At 43.4% G+C, this 14813-nt stretch overlaps 1 protein-coding gene across 2 annotated transcripts in view; it reads right to left on the bottom strand.

Moving 5' to 3' along the window:
* SMAP1 (small ArfGAP 1) overlaps positions 1 to 13227 on the bottom strand; it is a 79467-nt gene extending 66240 nt beyond the window's left edge. The window contains exon 1 of one of the 2 annotated variants that reach the window (XM_005153169.3): positions 12715 to 13227. In XM_005153169.3, coding sequence (XP_005153226.1) covers positions 12715 to 12832 — 118 coding nt within the window. In that variant the 5' untranslated portion in view covers positions 12833 to 13227. The remainder of the gene's footprint in view (positions 1 to 12714) is intronic. The other variant, XM_005153170.3, reaches the window with a different exon arrangement.
* Positions 13228 to 14813: the final 1586 nt, after the last annotated feature.

Here is a 14813-nt window from a genome sequence, read left to right as displayed (position 1 = left end):
ACCTTCTAGCTATTGCTGGGTAGTGCTTGCACAACATCAAGGACTTTTCTGCTTCTCCAACTGCCCTGCCAGCAAGCAGGGTGTGAGGGGACACAGCTGGAAGTGACATGGACACAAACCCTTCCCACAAATCCCCAGGACTTGTATCCCAGCCCAGCTACACCCCACTACTGTACTCTCCCAAAGTTTTAGCACATGACTCCGATCTTGGACAGTTCAGTACCCATCCTCATAGCCAGGTTTGGGCCAATCCACAATATGCAAGCCCTGGGAGATGCTTAACACCTGCTCCTTAAAAGATGCAGCTACTGTATTTCCTCAGTCAGTGAATAAAAGCTGTTGGTTAAGTGTGAATGTACTTCCCAAGGTCATTTAGGCTAATGTGATGCTCCAATCAGATCTAATTAGACCAGGGTTTTATTCTGTTGTCAGGAACACCTCTAAGGTATGTCCCATCACCTCTCTGAAAAAAACTTGGTCCAGGATTTGACAACTTTATAATTTAAAAAAGTAGCTTATATTCAATCAGCAAGTATCATGCCGAATAATGCCGAAATGCACTTTGCCTTTTTCAAAACAAACAGATCTATTCTCTACTTCCTACCAGCAGGCACCGCCCCCTTCTTCAGGGCTTCAGTATGCATAGCTGTTGCTCTGGAAGACAAACACTTCAACAGTGAATGTCCTCCTTCTTCCCTCCCACCCCATCCCCACCCCTTCCCCTTCTTTTAGTTTGTATTGCTAAGCACAACATCAAATGGTATGGAATATCCCTTTGGTCAGTTGTCCTGGCTACATTCCCTCCCAGGTTCTTTTCCACCCCCCACATAGTGGCCTCTAGGGGAAGGTTGGAGAGACAGCCTTGATGCTGCCCTAGCACTGCTCAGCAACAGCCCAAACATTGGTGTGTTATCAACACCCTTCTAGTTAAAAAGCACAGCACTATGAGGGCTGCTATGGGGAAAGTTAACACCATCCCATCCAGACCCAACGCAGCAGTTTAATACATTTAAAACTGAGAATAACTCACCTACGTATCACTTGTCAATGAGAACAACGACCAAAAAGCCTACACTCCATATGTTACTGGCATGTCCCTTTGGTTTAACTACTGCTGAAAGGGGAGCTTAAATGCATATTTCTGTTGAAGATGCAAAAAGTGAACATTAAGTATGGCATTTGCCATGTTCAAAGGGATGTTTTTGCAATCATCTACAGGCAACTGAAAAAAATCATCCCACAGGTACATACCCTAACAGGAAAAAATCAGTCTCTATACTTAAAAGCATCATTACTTACCAATACACTGGTTGTTTCTAGAAATTAAAAATGACAAATTTAAACCCAAAAGACTTGAGTGTACATTACAAGGATCTTATTCAAAATAATTACTCAGTCCCAGTTGCCACTTACTACAGTGTTTTCAATCCACTAGCAAGTTCAGTTGCATTCAAGAACAGTAGGTCACACACAATGAATCACTTCTATCTTCATTTTCAGAAATTCCTGTAGGACTACTACTGCCCTTAATACTACTAATGAAGTCCTGTACTATGAAGATTTATCCATTTTCACTCAAGCATTTCAGTAAAATGGTATAAGATTCTTGTTCCCTCCCTAAAAAGGAGGTAATACACAAGAGTGTTGCAACTGATAGCCAAATATGAAGTACCACATTCCTTCTCATCCATACAAGAGGGACAGTTCCCTACTCCTCATCAATATATGCATTTTCTTACACAAAATCAGAGCCAGGCATAGCTTTGAGAAACAAAATTGCTTTTTTACTAAACCACAGCTGCAAAGTTAGAGACAGTGTTGCCAAGCAACTAAGTGTAACACTTGGCTGTCCACAGTTCCCTTCTGACAGGGGCTGAGCTAGTCTCTACCTCTTCTTCCTCCATGGTCTACTGGAAGTAAATACTTTTTCTCAAGACAGAGGGGGCAACTGACAGTCTAGGTTTATTGAGATAGGCAGCACATTGACCTGTGCAGTTTTCCCTTCCTCCATAAAACTTGTCACCATCTCTGTTAGCTACAGAATTAGTGCTCTCCCTGTCCACATCCACCACAGGCTTGCAGCACTAGGGTGCTCTCCAAACCAGAGAGTGACTCTAGAACAAAGATCTACTCATAAGTATTTTGGATAAGCTGGAAACAAAGCAAGAACTCAGATTCTGTTGACTGGGTCAAGTTTGATAGCACCAAGCAGGAGCTCCTTGACAGTATGAATTTACACATACAAGTTCATCATCTACTGGAAAGCAACACACGATCAAGACAAGGGAGTGGAAGCTAAGTAAGGGTTAGCATTATACCATATAATCAGTCTACTGTAAACTGAGATTAATATGAAATAGCTATCCATTCAAATCTAAGTTTGCCAAGTCTTCACAAAGAAAATAAAGCCAGTTTATGTAAATGGCTTTCTGTGAAACCATTCAAGAGAAAAATTTAGACAGTAATATTGCTCAAGCTTTTAGCAAACAATCAGGTAAGAGGCTAAAATGAAGAACAGGAATCTGCAGTAGTTCCTGTTCTGCCCCAATCTTCCAGGGCACATCACTTTTACATATAGTAAATATGTAAATATTTATTTATATACAGACTTCCAACCAGCAGTTTTAAGATCCAGGGAGATTTCTGACACAAGACTCTGGTTCTGAGCAACTTCCTACTAGCTCTAGAAATGGCTAAGTTGTGAAGGCACTCTCCTAGCAAGACTTAAACAGCATTTCAAATACAAAAAGTCATTATCTTTTGTGTGTAGATTCTCAATTCCCACTTACTCTAAATGGCTGGGTTTGCTCCTTTTCACCTCTGCATGTACAAACTACAGCAAGATTTCTGTATTTGCTATTTCAGGAAAAGTCAAGACTGTACTACAGTCTGTATTTACTGGTGTACAATCATTTTCCTTTCTCACAAAGAACCTTAACATCAAACAACCTATTTTCAATCTATGTAAGCAGATGCTTGCACTGTGAAGAATAATAGAAACAAAAACTTACATGGTATCTGCAGCAGGTCTCCATACAGGCTTACAAGTGATGCAGCAGCTGAACTGAGTCTGAAGTAGCTGAGATTGGAAGGGAACCCTGGAGACTACCTAGCCCACCCCTCTGCTCAGGGCAGAACAAACTACAGCAGGTTGCCTAGGGCTGTTCCCAGTTGAGTTTCGAGTATTTCCAAGGATGAAGACTCCACAGATTCTCTGGGTAACCTGCTCCCATATACAAGCTCTCATAGAATTAAAAAAAAAAAAAAAATCATTTCAGTGGAAATTCCTTTGTTTCTATTTGTATTCATTACCTCTTGGTCCTATCACCAGATACTACAGACAAGTCTATCTCTGTCGTCTTTGCTGTCACCAGACATTTACGCACATGTATAAAATCTCCTTAGTAGCCTTCTCTCCTCCAGGCTAAACAACCCCAGCTCTTTCAGCCTCTCCTTGCATGTCAGGACACCAACCTCTTCATCTTTGTACCCCTTGGCTAGACTTCCTCCAGCTTGTCCGTGTTTCTTTGTAATGTGGAGCCCAGAACTGCACACAGCACTACAGATCTAGTCTCACCAGTGTTGAGGGAAGGAGAAGTATTACCTTCTTCCAGCCAGTGAAAATACACTTCCTGAAATTCAGTCCAAGATGCTGCTGTCCTTCATTATGGCGAGGGTGCATTACTGGTTCATGAGAAACGTGTGATCCACAGGACCACCGGCATCTCTTTTGCATCTTCAGCACTCCTTTCCTAAGGGTGGGGCTTCACATTTCCCTTTGTTGAACTTCATGTGGTTCCTGCTGGCCCATTTCTTCAGTCTGCTCTTTTTAATGTTCTGAGCAGCAGCACATGCACCTAGGTCATCAACCACTTCTGCCAGTTCTGCATCACATCAAGTTTGCTAAGGGTGCACTCTGTCCTGTCACACAGATCATTAATGAAGATGTTAACAAGTGTTGGCCTCAGTATCAGCCCCTGATATACACCAATAGTAACTGGCCTCCAGCTCAGCTTTAAGCTGATCGCAACTCTAAGCCTAGCATTTCAGCCATTTTCAATGCACCTCACTGTCTTTTCAGCCAGACTGCACTTCATCACATTACCAGTGAGGAAGTTACATGACAGTTTCAAAAGCCTCACTACAAATTAGGAATATCCATTGTTCTCCTCATCCACCAAGCCAGTCATCTGGCTTGGTCATTGTAGAAGGCTATCAGTTGGTTAGGCATGACAGCACCTTCGCTAATCCACACTGACAAGTCCCCATCATTTTTTTTCTTCATGTTTTCAGGATTATTTGCTCTGTCATCTTCCCAGTGAGCAAGGCAAAGCTGGATGGCCTGTAGTTCTCTCGGTGTTCTTTTTTTTCCCTTTTCAGATATCAGAATGACATTTGCTGTCTTCCAGTCCTCAAGACCTTCCCCTACACACACTATGACCTACAGTGGCCTCAAAATTACATTGGTCAGCTCTGATCACACTCATAACTGCATCCCATTAGAGTCTTAACTCCTGTTTAGTCCTCCATCATATCAGAAAACTATTAGTTGTTGACAGTACAGTGCAAATGGATTCAATTAGTCATGGGTTCAACTGTGTTGCTCTTTGAGACCCTTAACATGAGAATAAGGTACCACTGGACAACTTCACCTGTTCCCAAGGCAAAGTCATTAAATCTTGGGGAATTTACTTGTGGCCACAAGAGAATACAAAGCATCTAAGTTCCCAACATAAAGCTGAATCATGCTCAAATTAACCTTAGTGAGCCACCCTAGGACAATGTGACACGTGAGCTAAATTAACTGCCAGCTACTCCTTGAGTAATGGCTGGTAATTGACTCTAAGTTCTGTAGGAAGCATGGATTAAAGAGGGAGTCACTCCTCTAGGAAAAGGTACCTCCCTAAAAGTGTATTATCACATGTATATCTAATTGCTTCCTCTGTACTGTTGACAAGAACTTCTTAAAGCTGCAGCACAGTTGCTCTTTCTATACAGCATTCAGACTGAAGAGAGCAGATTTGCAAGATAGCATCAGTTTCAGCTCCACAAATAGAAGATTTATGGGAAAAAAAAAAGCAGAAGTCAACAGCTTGTATCAACAGCATCCTGCAGTAGTATCTTTTCCATGCCATTATGAAGTGGCAGAATCACAGGTTAGACACCATTAGAAGATGCACCAGTAGCCCCTGACCAGATGCACTAGGGTGTTCTGCACTCCAAAAGGTAAGAAATATTCATAATCACTTTTCAGGAACTGTCCTACCTTTATGGTTCACAGAAAGGAAACAGCTTAGACTGCCAAGGCCTAAACTTCTGAATGTAGGACAGAAAACTAAGCACGTAAGGATTTCTACATCTCCATAATCGACCTGAGAACCCCAAAAACTGCAAAATAGTAAAAAAGCCCTTAAGTCCTACAAATATTTTTATTAGTAGTCGCAGAAAAATGTAGGTTGAAAGAGACCTCCAGAAGTCATCTAGCCCAGCCTCCTGTCAAAACAGTGCTAACTTCAAAGCTACATTAGGCCACTTTAGGTCTCATCCCATCAAGTTCAGTTAAGTCCTGAAAAATGGAAACTGCACCCACAAATATCAATTTAAGGGCTTTGTTAGAAAGCCTTCAGGCTGTGCACACAATTCCAAAAGCAGGAGCCTGTATTTGTAAATAACCCTATTCTATTACAAGCCAAACATTTCCTGTGACTTATTTCAGAATATTTTTCTACAGTGTAAGAGTCAGGAGATAGAAATAAATCCCTTCCTTACAGGCAGAAAACACACCACTAGAGTGACCCAATACTGCAACACCCCACCAACTTACAAGTTTTAAGCTAAAGCTGCCACCCACATTCCTCTCTTCCCAGCAAGAGAGGTGTCTTCTGAAGAGTTATTTGCTTGGGTGAGACAATTGTAGCTCTCAGAGCTGCAACAATAACTAAATCCTAATAGTTTCAGTCTCATAGAACCAATGCTAGCAGTAGGCAAAAGGGTATAGCATAAAACCAGACCATTGGGTTAGTTTTATTTAGTAGCAGGGAACTGGTGCAAAAAAAACAACCAAAACCAAACAAAAACCAAAGCAAACAAAAAAACCCACCAAACAAAACAAAACAAACAAAAAAAATCCCCAAAACCCTGGTGATGCAATGTCAGGAAAGACTGAAGAGAGTTTCTAGTCCCTTACAGTCTTTGAAAGCATTATCTTTCCCAAAGAAGCAAGAAAAACAACACTGTAAGTACTGGATGATTACTAGGATTTCTAGTTCCTTACTATTAGTTCCTTACTATTATTAAAAGCCATGATACATTATTCCAGTTGCTTAGATTAAACAAGACCCACCCTGACCCAAAGCAGTTTACCTTCATTATTCCTTGTGGAAGGATATTGCAAAGCCTAACTGGACAGCTAGAAGCCTCCAATTGTTGAATCTGTCTATTCATATTTTAGTCTGTTATGCTTGTATATCTTTACCAATCTGATCTCACGGCAGCAGTATCAACCTTGCAGCAGTATCACCACATAGAGATCTATTTCTTGATAGTAACCTAAAGTCATATCTGGCATCTGCAATTATGATGTTCACTGGCACAAGATATCCATAGAGCAGTAATCTTGTACTGTTTGGTTGTTACTGTGTCTGAACACCAGTATAGCTCTAGAAGCTGCACTTGAGCAGTGTGTGGAACTGACCTCCAATCTAATCCACAGGTGCTCCCTTTCCCCTGGTGTCCTACTTGAACAGCTTCTCTACCCTAGGATGAAGACAGGGAAGATCTTTACCTGGGGAGGTACAGTAGTCAGTGCCTGATCCTAGAGCAAGCCAATACTGCCTATGAGCTGTCCCAAAGCTTTCTTACACTGACAGCCAGAGGTAAGAGCTAAAGCCTTGCACAGGCAGTGGGCTGTTAAAAAGAGTTACCCATTTATTTTAGGTTAATTCCTGATGAAGTACACTAAAGTATACAAGCAAGATTAACACAGTGAGAACACCAGCCATAAAAACGAGTAAACAGCAAAACCAGCTTCACAGAAGTGGTGTTCATACACATTCAAGTTGGTCTTCCAGACACAGAAGAAATCATACGCAACCTACTCTGTCTGTTTCAATTTAAGTTGATTTTTTTTCCTCCCCCACTGTTAAGAGACTTTTGAGATTGGCAAGTTGTTAGGTGAGTTAAGTTAGGTTAACTTGAAGCCAAATCTGCAATAACTGGTTCTGGCCACACAAATTTCAGTACCACAATTTTCTCTGTTCAGTCTCACCGTGCGCTCCTAAGAGCCTACATCTGCCACTCTTCAGACAGAAAATACCAAGTCCTCAGTCATACACAGATATCCAATTGCACAGTACTATCAACACTGAAAATTATTTTCGTTAGTATTATAAACAAAGTAAACCAATTTTAATCTGGCTGAACAAGCAACAGTGTCAATGTGACTCTTGGTTCTAGGATTCTGGTAAGATCATTTAACCAGGCTTCAAGCACTACCAGGAATGAAGTAAATGTTAAAAAAAGCAAAAACAAAACACTTCCACGGACACAAAAATTTATTGACCTTTTCTGAAGGCTCAAGACATCTGAAATTGTTTATAGAAAGGCCTGCAAGCTTCCAACAGTTATGTTATTTTAACTTTGTTACACTTAAAATTCTAAAGCAGCTGATATCTCAGGTAACTGCCTTCTCGACAGAAGTTAATTTACAAGCAGACTTCAGTAATAAATCCGTTCCTAATGAGCCAACATCCACATGCAAGCATACAAAGAAAAGGTACTCTAGACAACACTCACACCAGTGCAAACATAACTTTTGTTCAAACATTGTTAGGAACAGTAATAGGAGCCTTATGGTCCACATTTGCAGAGACAGTCACACCAGACCAAGACAGACTGCCTTCAATTTACTGACCTACTTGCTTAGATGGATTATCCTTCGATACTTGGATATCTTGTCCCCTTCTAAGAAAAAGCATCTCCTTTTGCACTTCGTAACACACTTCAACTTCCAAGTACCTGATTCAGCATTGTTTAATATCAGTGCCCAAATAATACCAGCCTTGCTGCCAAGTAGTAACACAAGTCTAGGAGACTTCTTAGCATGTTACAACTAGGAACTAAGTATATGGAAATAGCAAATTACAGCTCCTAAAGGGTTATCAGTTGAAGTTAACAGGTTTTTCATTTGGCTCCATTTGACAGATCTGTAAGAGGTGCTCCTGCTTAAAAAAATCAAATACCAGAACTACAACAATAATAAAGATGCATTTAATCTCTACAGCAAAAGAGGAGAAAAAAAAGCCACATGCTTGATAACCGCTTTCAGATTATCAACAAGACAGATCTATAGCTATCTCCTTCTCCTAGATCCTTCCAATTCCTGCTAGCTTTACCTAGCTGTACACACAAAAGGAGTACAAGAAGAATTTCAATTGCTTATCTCTACCAAAAATTCAGGATGACTTACATTACTGACAACATGCCTTACTATTTTCTACAAGTATTAGGAACAGGAGTATAACTACTTTCCAGTAGTATGACATGGGGAAGACATCTACTGCTTTATACAGATTGCTTTCAGATAGGGATGTAAAGAAGAGTCGCTACACAGACAAACACTGTCTTGTCAAATGACATCCCAGCCTCCTCACTCATCCAAAAATTTCAGCGATTGCCCAGACTCTTCCAGAACCTTTGATATTTTTTTAGGCTCCCTCCCCACAGAGGTGTCATCCAGTCTTTCTGGCAGCTGTAAGACTTACAGTTTGAAGGTGACATATGGTGACTACAGTATGGCCCTACAGCAGGTAGCTCCAAAAATTTCAGCAGGGACAGTCATATCCATAGCAGCTATTTTAACAGTTAAAAAGGCAAATACAGAATAAAAAGCATTTCAAGAAACTACTGCCAGAGTCAGCAATCCTAATTATTACTTAATGCTTACTCTGGCAGATGTGTCCGCAGCTGTATTCTCCACCTTCTACAAGACTTGCAGAACAAAGCTGTCTAACGTATTTGCATATCTCATATTTGAAAAAAGTAGGCCAGAAAATAAAGGATGGGTTTGTTCTTGATACAAGAACATTATTAAAGACAGCAAGATTATTCTGAGAAACATTAAGAGGTAGGGGTTTTTTTTAATACTTACACAGAGCAAGCATGTAATAATACAGAAAAGATGCATGCCTGAAACTTCCTCCCAAGCAGTGCTGGTGGCACTCTCATACTAAGAGCAAGGAGAGCTAATTCACTAATTTAGGAGTGAAAGAGCAATAGCACAGAAGTAAATTCAGATTATCTTTTTGATGTTAGAAGTAAAAAGCCAATAGAGAAGCCTTAATGATACGAAGGAAGAGTTCAACAGTGGCATTACAGTAGATAAAGTGAAAGCAATAAAAGATAAACATGCAAATAGGACCACATTAAATTTTTTAGGGCCAAATGATATTTATAAGATTTTAAGCAATATCTGGCTACCTAAGTATTCCTAAAGCCTAAAAAAAATAAACCAAAAACACCCCCCCACAAAAAAAACCCCAAAAAACAAACAAAAAAAAACCCACAAAAAAACTCAATTAAAACAGATACACCAGTACAGTCTGCAAAATTTCAGCATCCCTTGGATGTGACTATCTGAACAGAAGCTTAGGGTAAACTTAATACCTAAGGTTTAACAGAGACTATAACATGTACAGCGAGAGGAAGGAATTAGTGATGACAGTCTCTTAGCTTTGGTTAAGAACTCATGTTGAACTGCTACCTATCTGAATGACCATACTGAAAACAAGCAGTTTAAGTATTGCTAGAATAATACAACCGCAACTCAGTTAACACAACCAGTTAATCACAAAGATAGTGCTACCCAAAAATCAAGTGAACCAAAAGAGCAAAAAAACCCCACAGAACTCAGGGAATCCAACTGAGCAAGAGAAGAGAATGACAAAGGAGCAAAGCTCACACAAGAGAGGAAAGTAAAAAAACCTGAAGCAGACAGCATTTCAAAGAAAAAAGAACCAACTAGATTAACAAAAGGAAAAACATATGTTCCAGCCTAGGACTGACACCAGAGAAGTCCTAGAGATTTTGTCACGAACAGTTTCATGCTCATGGCTGAAGAGAATCTCTAGTGGCACTCAGTGAACTCCAGACTAGTAACAAACACGACCAGAGATGAAAGAGATGTTGTTAGTGATGCAAGAGGTGAAGGACACTGCCACAGTCTGAGGAAAGCCATGCAAACAGCTGACACAGTCTGGTTAGCTAATAGAGCCATGTTAAAAAAATCGCTGCCTCAGACATCACTGCATACCAGGACTAGCAAAACTATAGCTTTGCCAGACACCAGTAAGTCATGGGTACTCAGCCAGCATAGATTAAGTGTGAAACATTAGGATAAAACAGCTGGCTGCAACTGAAAGAAGCATCCTTCTTGACCAAAGGACGAGGAAAAGTAAAGAAGTTCCAACAAGGAAGAGCTCAACAGTGGCATTACATGTTCATGGCATGACAAGCCTGATTTTCAGCTAAACTGAACATGTTTTTCTTCTGCACCACGTATCTTTTGGAAGTACAACAAAACCTAGACTTCAAGGTACAGAAGAGACATCTCAACATTGTTCACAAAACTCTCATTCCTATAAGGAAGTTTCCTAAACTTAAGGAAAGAAATCTACATGGATTGTCCATATAAGATCATCTCGCAGTCAAAGTCAAGTGTGCAGAACAGCTGAAGCTAAAATAGGTTTATCATTCCACACTCTCCCCTCCAACTGTAAGAAAAACATACACTTAACCACAGCAGCATAGGCAAAGGCAGATGGCCCTATGAAGCTAATATGATACAAGACTTAAAATAAGAATTGCCAGAAGGCAAGTGGAAATTAAACTTGACAGAAGATAATAAGAAAACCAATTCCCTCAATATTGTAAGCTGACATTGCATCACACAATATTTTCATGTCAGCTTTCCTGAAGGACAGGGCGAAAGCAAACCATGCCTCTGGCATACAGAGACAGCACAAGTGAAGTGGGGTTGAGCAGAAGAGAAACAAAAGCTTTCAGAAGTGCTGTCAGATTTTAGAAAGGTAGAAAGGTGGCAACTCAGTTACAGATAGTAGCAGAAGGTAGGCTGGTCATGAGATGGGTATGTCCTCCAGAATCTGACCAGACAAAAAATAAGATCAAGATACATCAAAGCTTGAACTTATGAAAGAATGCTCTTGTGACATGAGAGAGCATCAAAAAGATCTGAACAGTGGATAAAGAGACTCATTAACACAAATACAAGAAGGAGGAAGGTTGCAGTGTCAGCACTGCTGAAGTAGCAAAAGACACCAAAGATTATAGACACTTACAAACGATCCTTTGACCAGGTGATGGTTAGGAAGAGGGAAGTCAGAAGACACAACAAAAATTAGTTGGAGAATTCCAGGCTCTGGAACAGCCCAGAGCAACCCCAGCTCGGAGGCATATGGTAAGGAACAACACACATATGGAATTCCATCAGCAAGACACTCAGAGCAGCATTCAGCATAGAAATCTCAAGTGCCAATAATGCACAAAACATACAAGCATGATTATTCCAGAAAATTACTGGTGACGACAAGTCTTTTACACAGTAACTGCAAGCCTGGGGGCAAGAATAGCTGTGCCATAAAATGATTAACAAAAGTTACCTGCAAAACATAAAGACCTATCACCTTTGGTGTAATCCATATTACATACTACTTTCGGTTACATACTAGGAAAATAAAGTCTTATTTCTGATGTATCAAACAACAGCATTGTGCAAGGCGCTACATGATTTACTTCCACGGTGGAGAAAAAAAGGGAAATTACAAACATAGGGCCAGTTCTGGTTGCTGCTGTACTTAACCACCAGTTGAGGTGGAAAAGGACCAAACGAGGTAATCCTGGAGCTAACCATACAGTTCAAACACCTGGTTGTTAGTCAGGAAGTATTATACTTAAAACAGTAACTTACTGTGCAATCATCTTATTTAGGGTAGCATCTTAATAAATCAATTCCAAACGAGAGATGTGTACATTCTTCAATTTCAAAGCCACAGAACCCAAGGTAGATACAAACGTAAATAGGTATCTACTTTGCTGGAGAATAAAACTATTAGACTAACGATTTGTCAGTAGTATACATCTTTAGAATTTTAATTCATTACCAAAGCTAAACATGTGCCATATTTAGCCAGACACAGACACTCAGACTCAAAGAGCCTGGCATTTATGTGACTGAGTCCATATCCAAGGGCATGGTTTTGGAAGCTCAATATTCAGCTCAGCTGGCACCTATCCCGACCCTCGGCCAGCAACTTCCCGAAGGCGCGCTGACAGCCGCTCTTGATCGATATCTGCCAGCGCAGGAAGAGGACGCGGCACTGAAACTTCAGGAAAGGGCTGGGCCAGCCGCTGCCCACAGCCTCAGCCGGGGGTCCTCACTCACTGTAACGCAGCTGCCACCGCTCAGCTGATGGAGGGGCGGAAAACGTTTCACAACGACATCGGAGGTTATCTGCCTCCCACCGCACCGGGAGGGGGCCGGCTGCCGGCAGCGCCCTGCCGCCCCAGCGGACGTGGAACAGGGTGGGGTGGCGGCAGCGCTACTCGGGCCTCGCTGCCGGCCTCACACCCCGCCCCGGCACACACCGGTCTCGCCGCACCTGCGCCTGCCCGCCCGCCTCCCCTGCCCCCCCGCCGTACCCTTGGCTTCGCAGTCCGCGCAGTACTTGTTGTCCTCCTCCCGCAGCAGCTTGGCCAGGATGGCCTGGTGCTGCTCGTTCTGCTTCTGCGCCTTCTCCCGGCAGGAGCGGGTGGCCATGGCGGCGGTCGGCGCGGCTGTACCGGGGCCGGGCTCAGCACCGCTCGGGACGCGGCGCTCCGGCCCTACCGCAGCCACGGGAACCCGGCTGCCGCGACCGACGACTTCCTCAACCGGAACTACTTACAGCTGCAGACGCATCCGCCTCCCTCCCCGGCCGCTTCCCTTTTCTCTCGCGCGCTCACAGACACAGCAGCCCTGCGCCGGGAGTGAAGGAAGGGGGGAGGGTGTGAAAAAATAGTCCCCCAGGTCCTAGTGCCGCGGCGGCACGACGCCGTTACTCGCGGGGCTTCCCAAAGGGCGGTGGCGGCGGCGGAGATGCGGCTCCGTCTGGGCTTGGCTTCGCACGGCGGGGCACGGCAGTAAGGGTCACCTCGCCACAGCAGGTGGTGATATCCCTACGCCGTCAAGCAGCCCCGCCCAGCAAGCAGCGCCAGCCACCGCACCTGTACGGGCGGGGCGGGGCGGCCTGAGGGACGGTGTGCTCCGCCCAGCCCCGCCCCCTGCCGGGCTGGCCCTTGAGGCGGTCGGGTTGGAGCTATCTGGAGTTGAGGGTAGCGCCTGGCTCCGTGTGCTTCCCCGGTACCTCCCCAGGCAGCAGCGCTGTTCCCGACTCTGCCACGGCGGCTTGGACGTCCCGGCTCTTCTGGTACCGCCATTGCTCGCTGCGAGTGCTCTCGGGCCTTGCCCGCCTGTCTTCGCCTCTCCCAGCTGGGGAACCCCAGTCGGAAAGCCCTACCCAGGTCAGGCCTCACAGAACGTGAGGGCGGTAGCACACGGTGTAGTCTGCCTGGACTCAGGGATGTGCCTGTGGGGGAGGTGGATCTGCACCTTCTGCAGGTCAAAGCAGTTATTTTATCCTTGGATGCCCTATGCAGTATCTGGTAGTCTGTGCCTCGTCAGTTGGCAACCCGTGTGTGATAAGTACCCCAAAACACCCAACCCCATGGTCTGCCAGGCTCGGTGGTGTTCTGTAGTCCTCTGTCCTTGGGGCAGGCGTCTTTCTCCAGGCTAATGCTGGGGGGTGGAGGGGAAGCACTATCACAACCTCTTGATTGGATGGGCACTGTCATCAAGCATTAGTTTGCCCTCCAAGCTCTCTCCAAGAGTATGTGTTTCTGTCTGTAAATAGCATTATGGGCAGCAGAGACCTTACAGTGCTGAGGTGGGGAGAGGCTCTGCGGCATGCAGTGGCTGCTCTGTTATTTGGACCCAAAGTACCTGCAGAAGTTGTATCCCAGGCTGACTTTCCATGACCAAGGCTGCATACATCTACACTTTCCCTCTTCTAAATAACAAATCTGTAGTGTCCCTTTCTGCATAGATGTGCCATTCCTGGAGACATGCAAGGCTTGGCTGAATGTGGTTCTGAGCAACCTGACACAGAAGCATAGAATCACAGAATGGTTCGGGTTGGAAAGGACTTTACAATCATCTAGTTCCAGCCCCACTGCCAGATGTCCCTGCACGTGGCAGGGGGATTGGACTAGGTGGTGGTTGAAGGTCCCTTTCAACCCAAACCCTTCTATGATTCTGTAATATTATATCAGGTCCCTTTTCCTCTGCTGGGGACTTTGTTGAGTCTGTTCACAAATAACATCCTTTTTGTTAGCTCAGTTTTATCTTGCTTTATTTTTTGTCTCTAATGCAACCCTTCTGGAAAGAGCTGAACCCTATATATAGCCCATAAAATACTTAAGTGAGGCAGATGGAAATTCAGGTCTTTTCTCTCCCAGCCATTAAATTACTGAATCATTCTCTGAATCTTTTTCTCAGATCCAATGGCGAACTAATTATCCCCTACTTTTGGAAGAGTTACAACAGAAAGAACCAAGAATACTGCACATCAAATTAATGAGTACTTAAGCTAGCACCTAACATGGGAGAATGTCTTTAGATCTCCCTCAGATAGAGAGTTAAGATTTGCCCATAGGCTGGCAGAATGTCCTGGGCATTGAGCTATTGGGCATGAGGCTGCAAA

The sequence above is a fragment of the Melopsittacus undulatus genome, chromosome 3 (assembly GCF_012275295.1).
Source record: "Melopsittacus undulatus isolate bMelUnd1 chromosome 3, bMelUnd1.mat.Z, whole genome shotgun sequence".
Lineage (NCBI taxonomy): Eukaryota > Metazoa > Chordata > Aves > Psittaciformes > Psittaculidae > Melopsittacus > Melopsittacus undulatus.
Note: the sequence above shows the minus strand (reverse complement) of the source record. Positions and strands in the feature narration are given on the sequence as shown.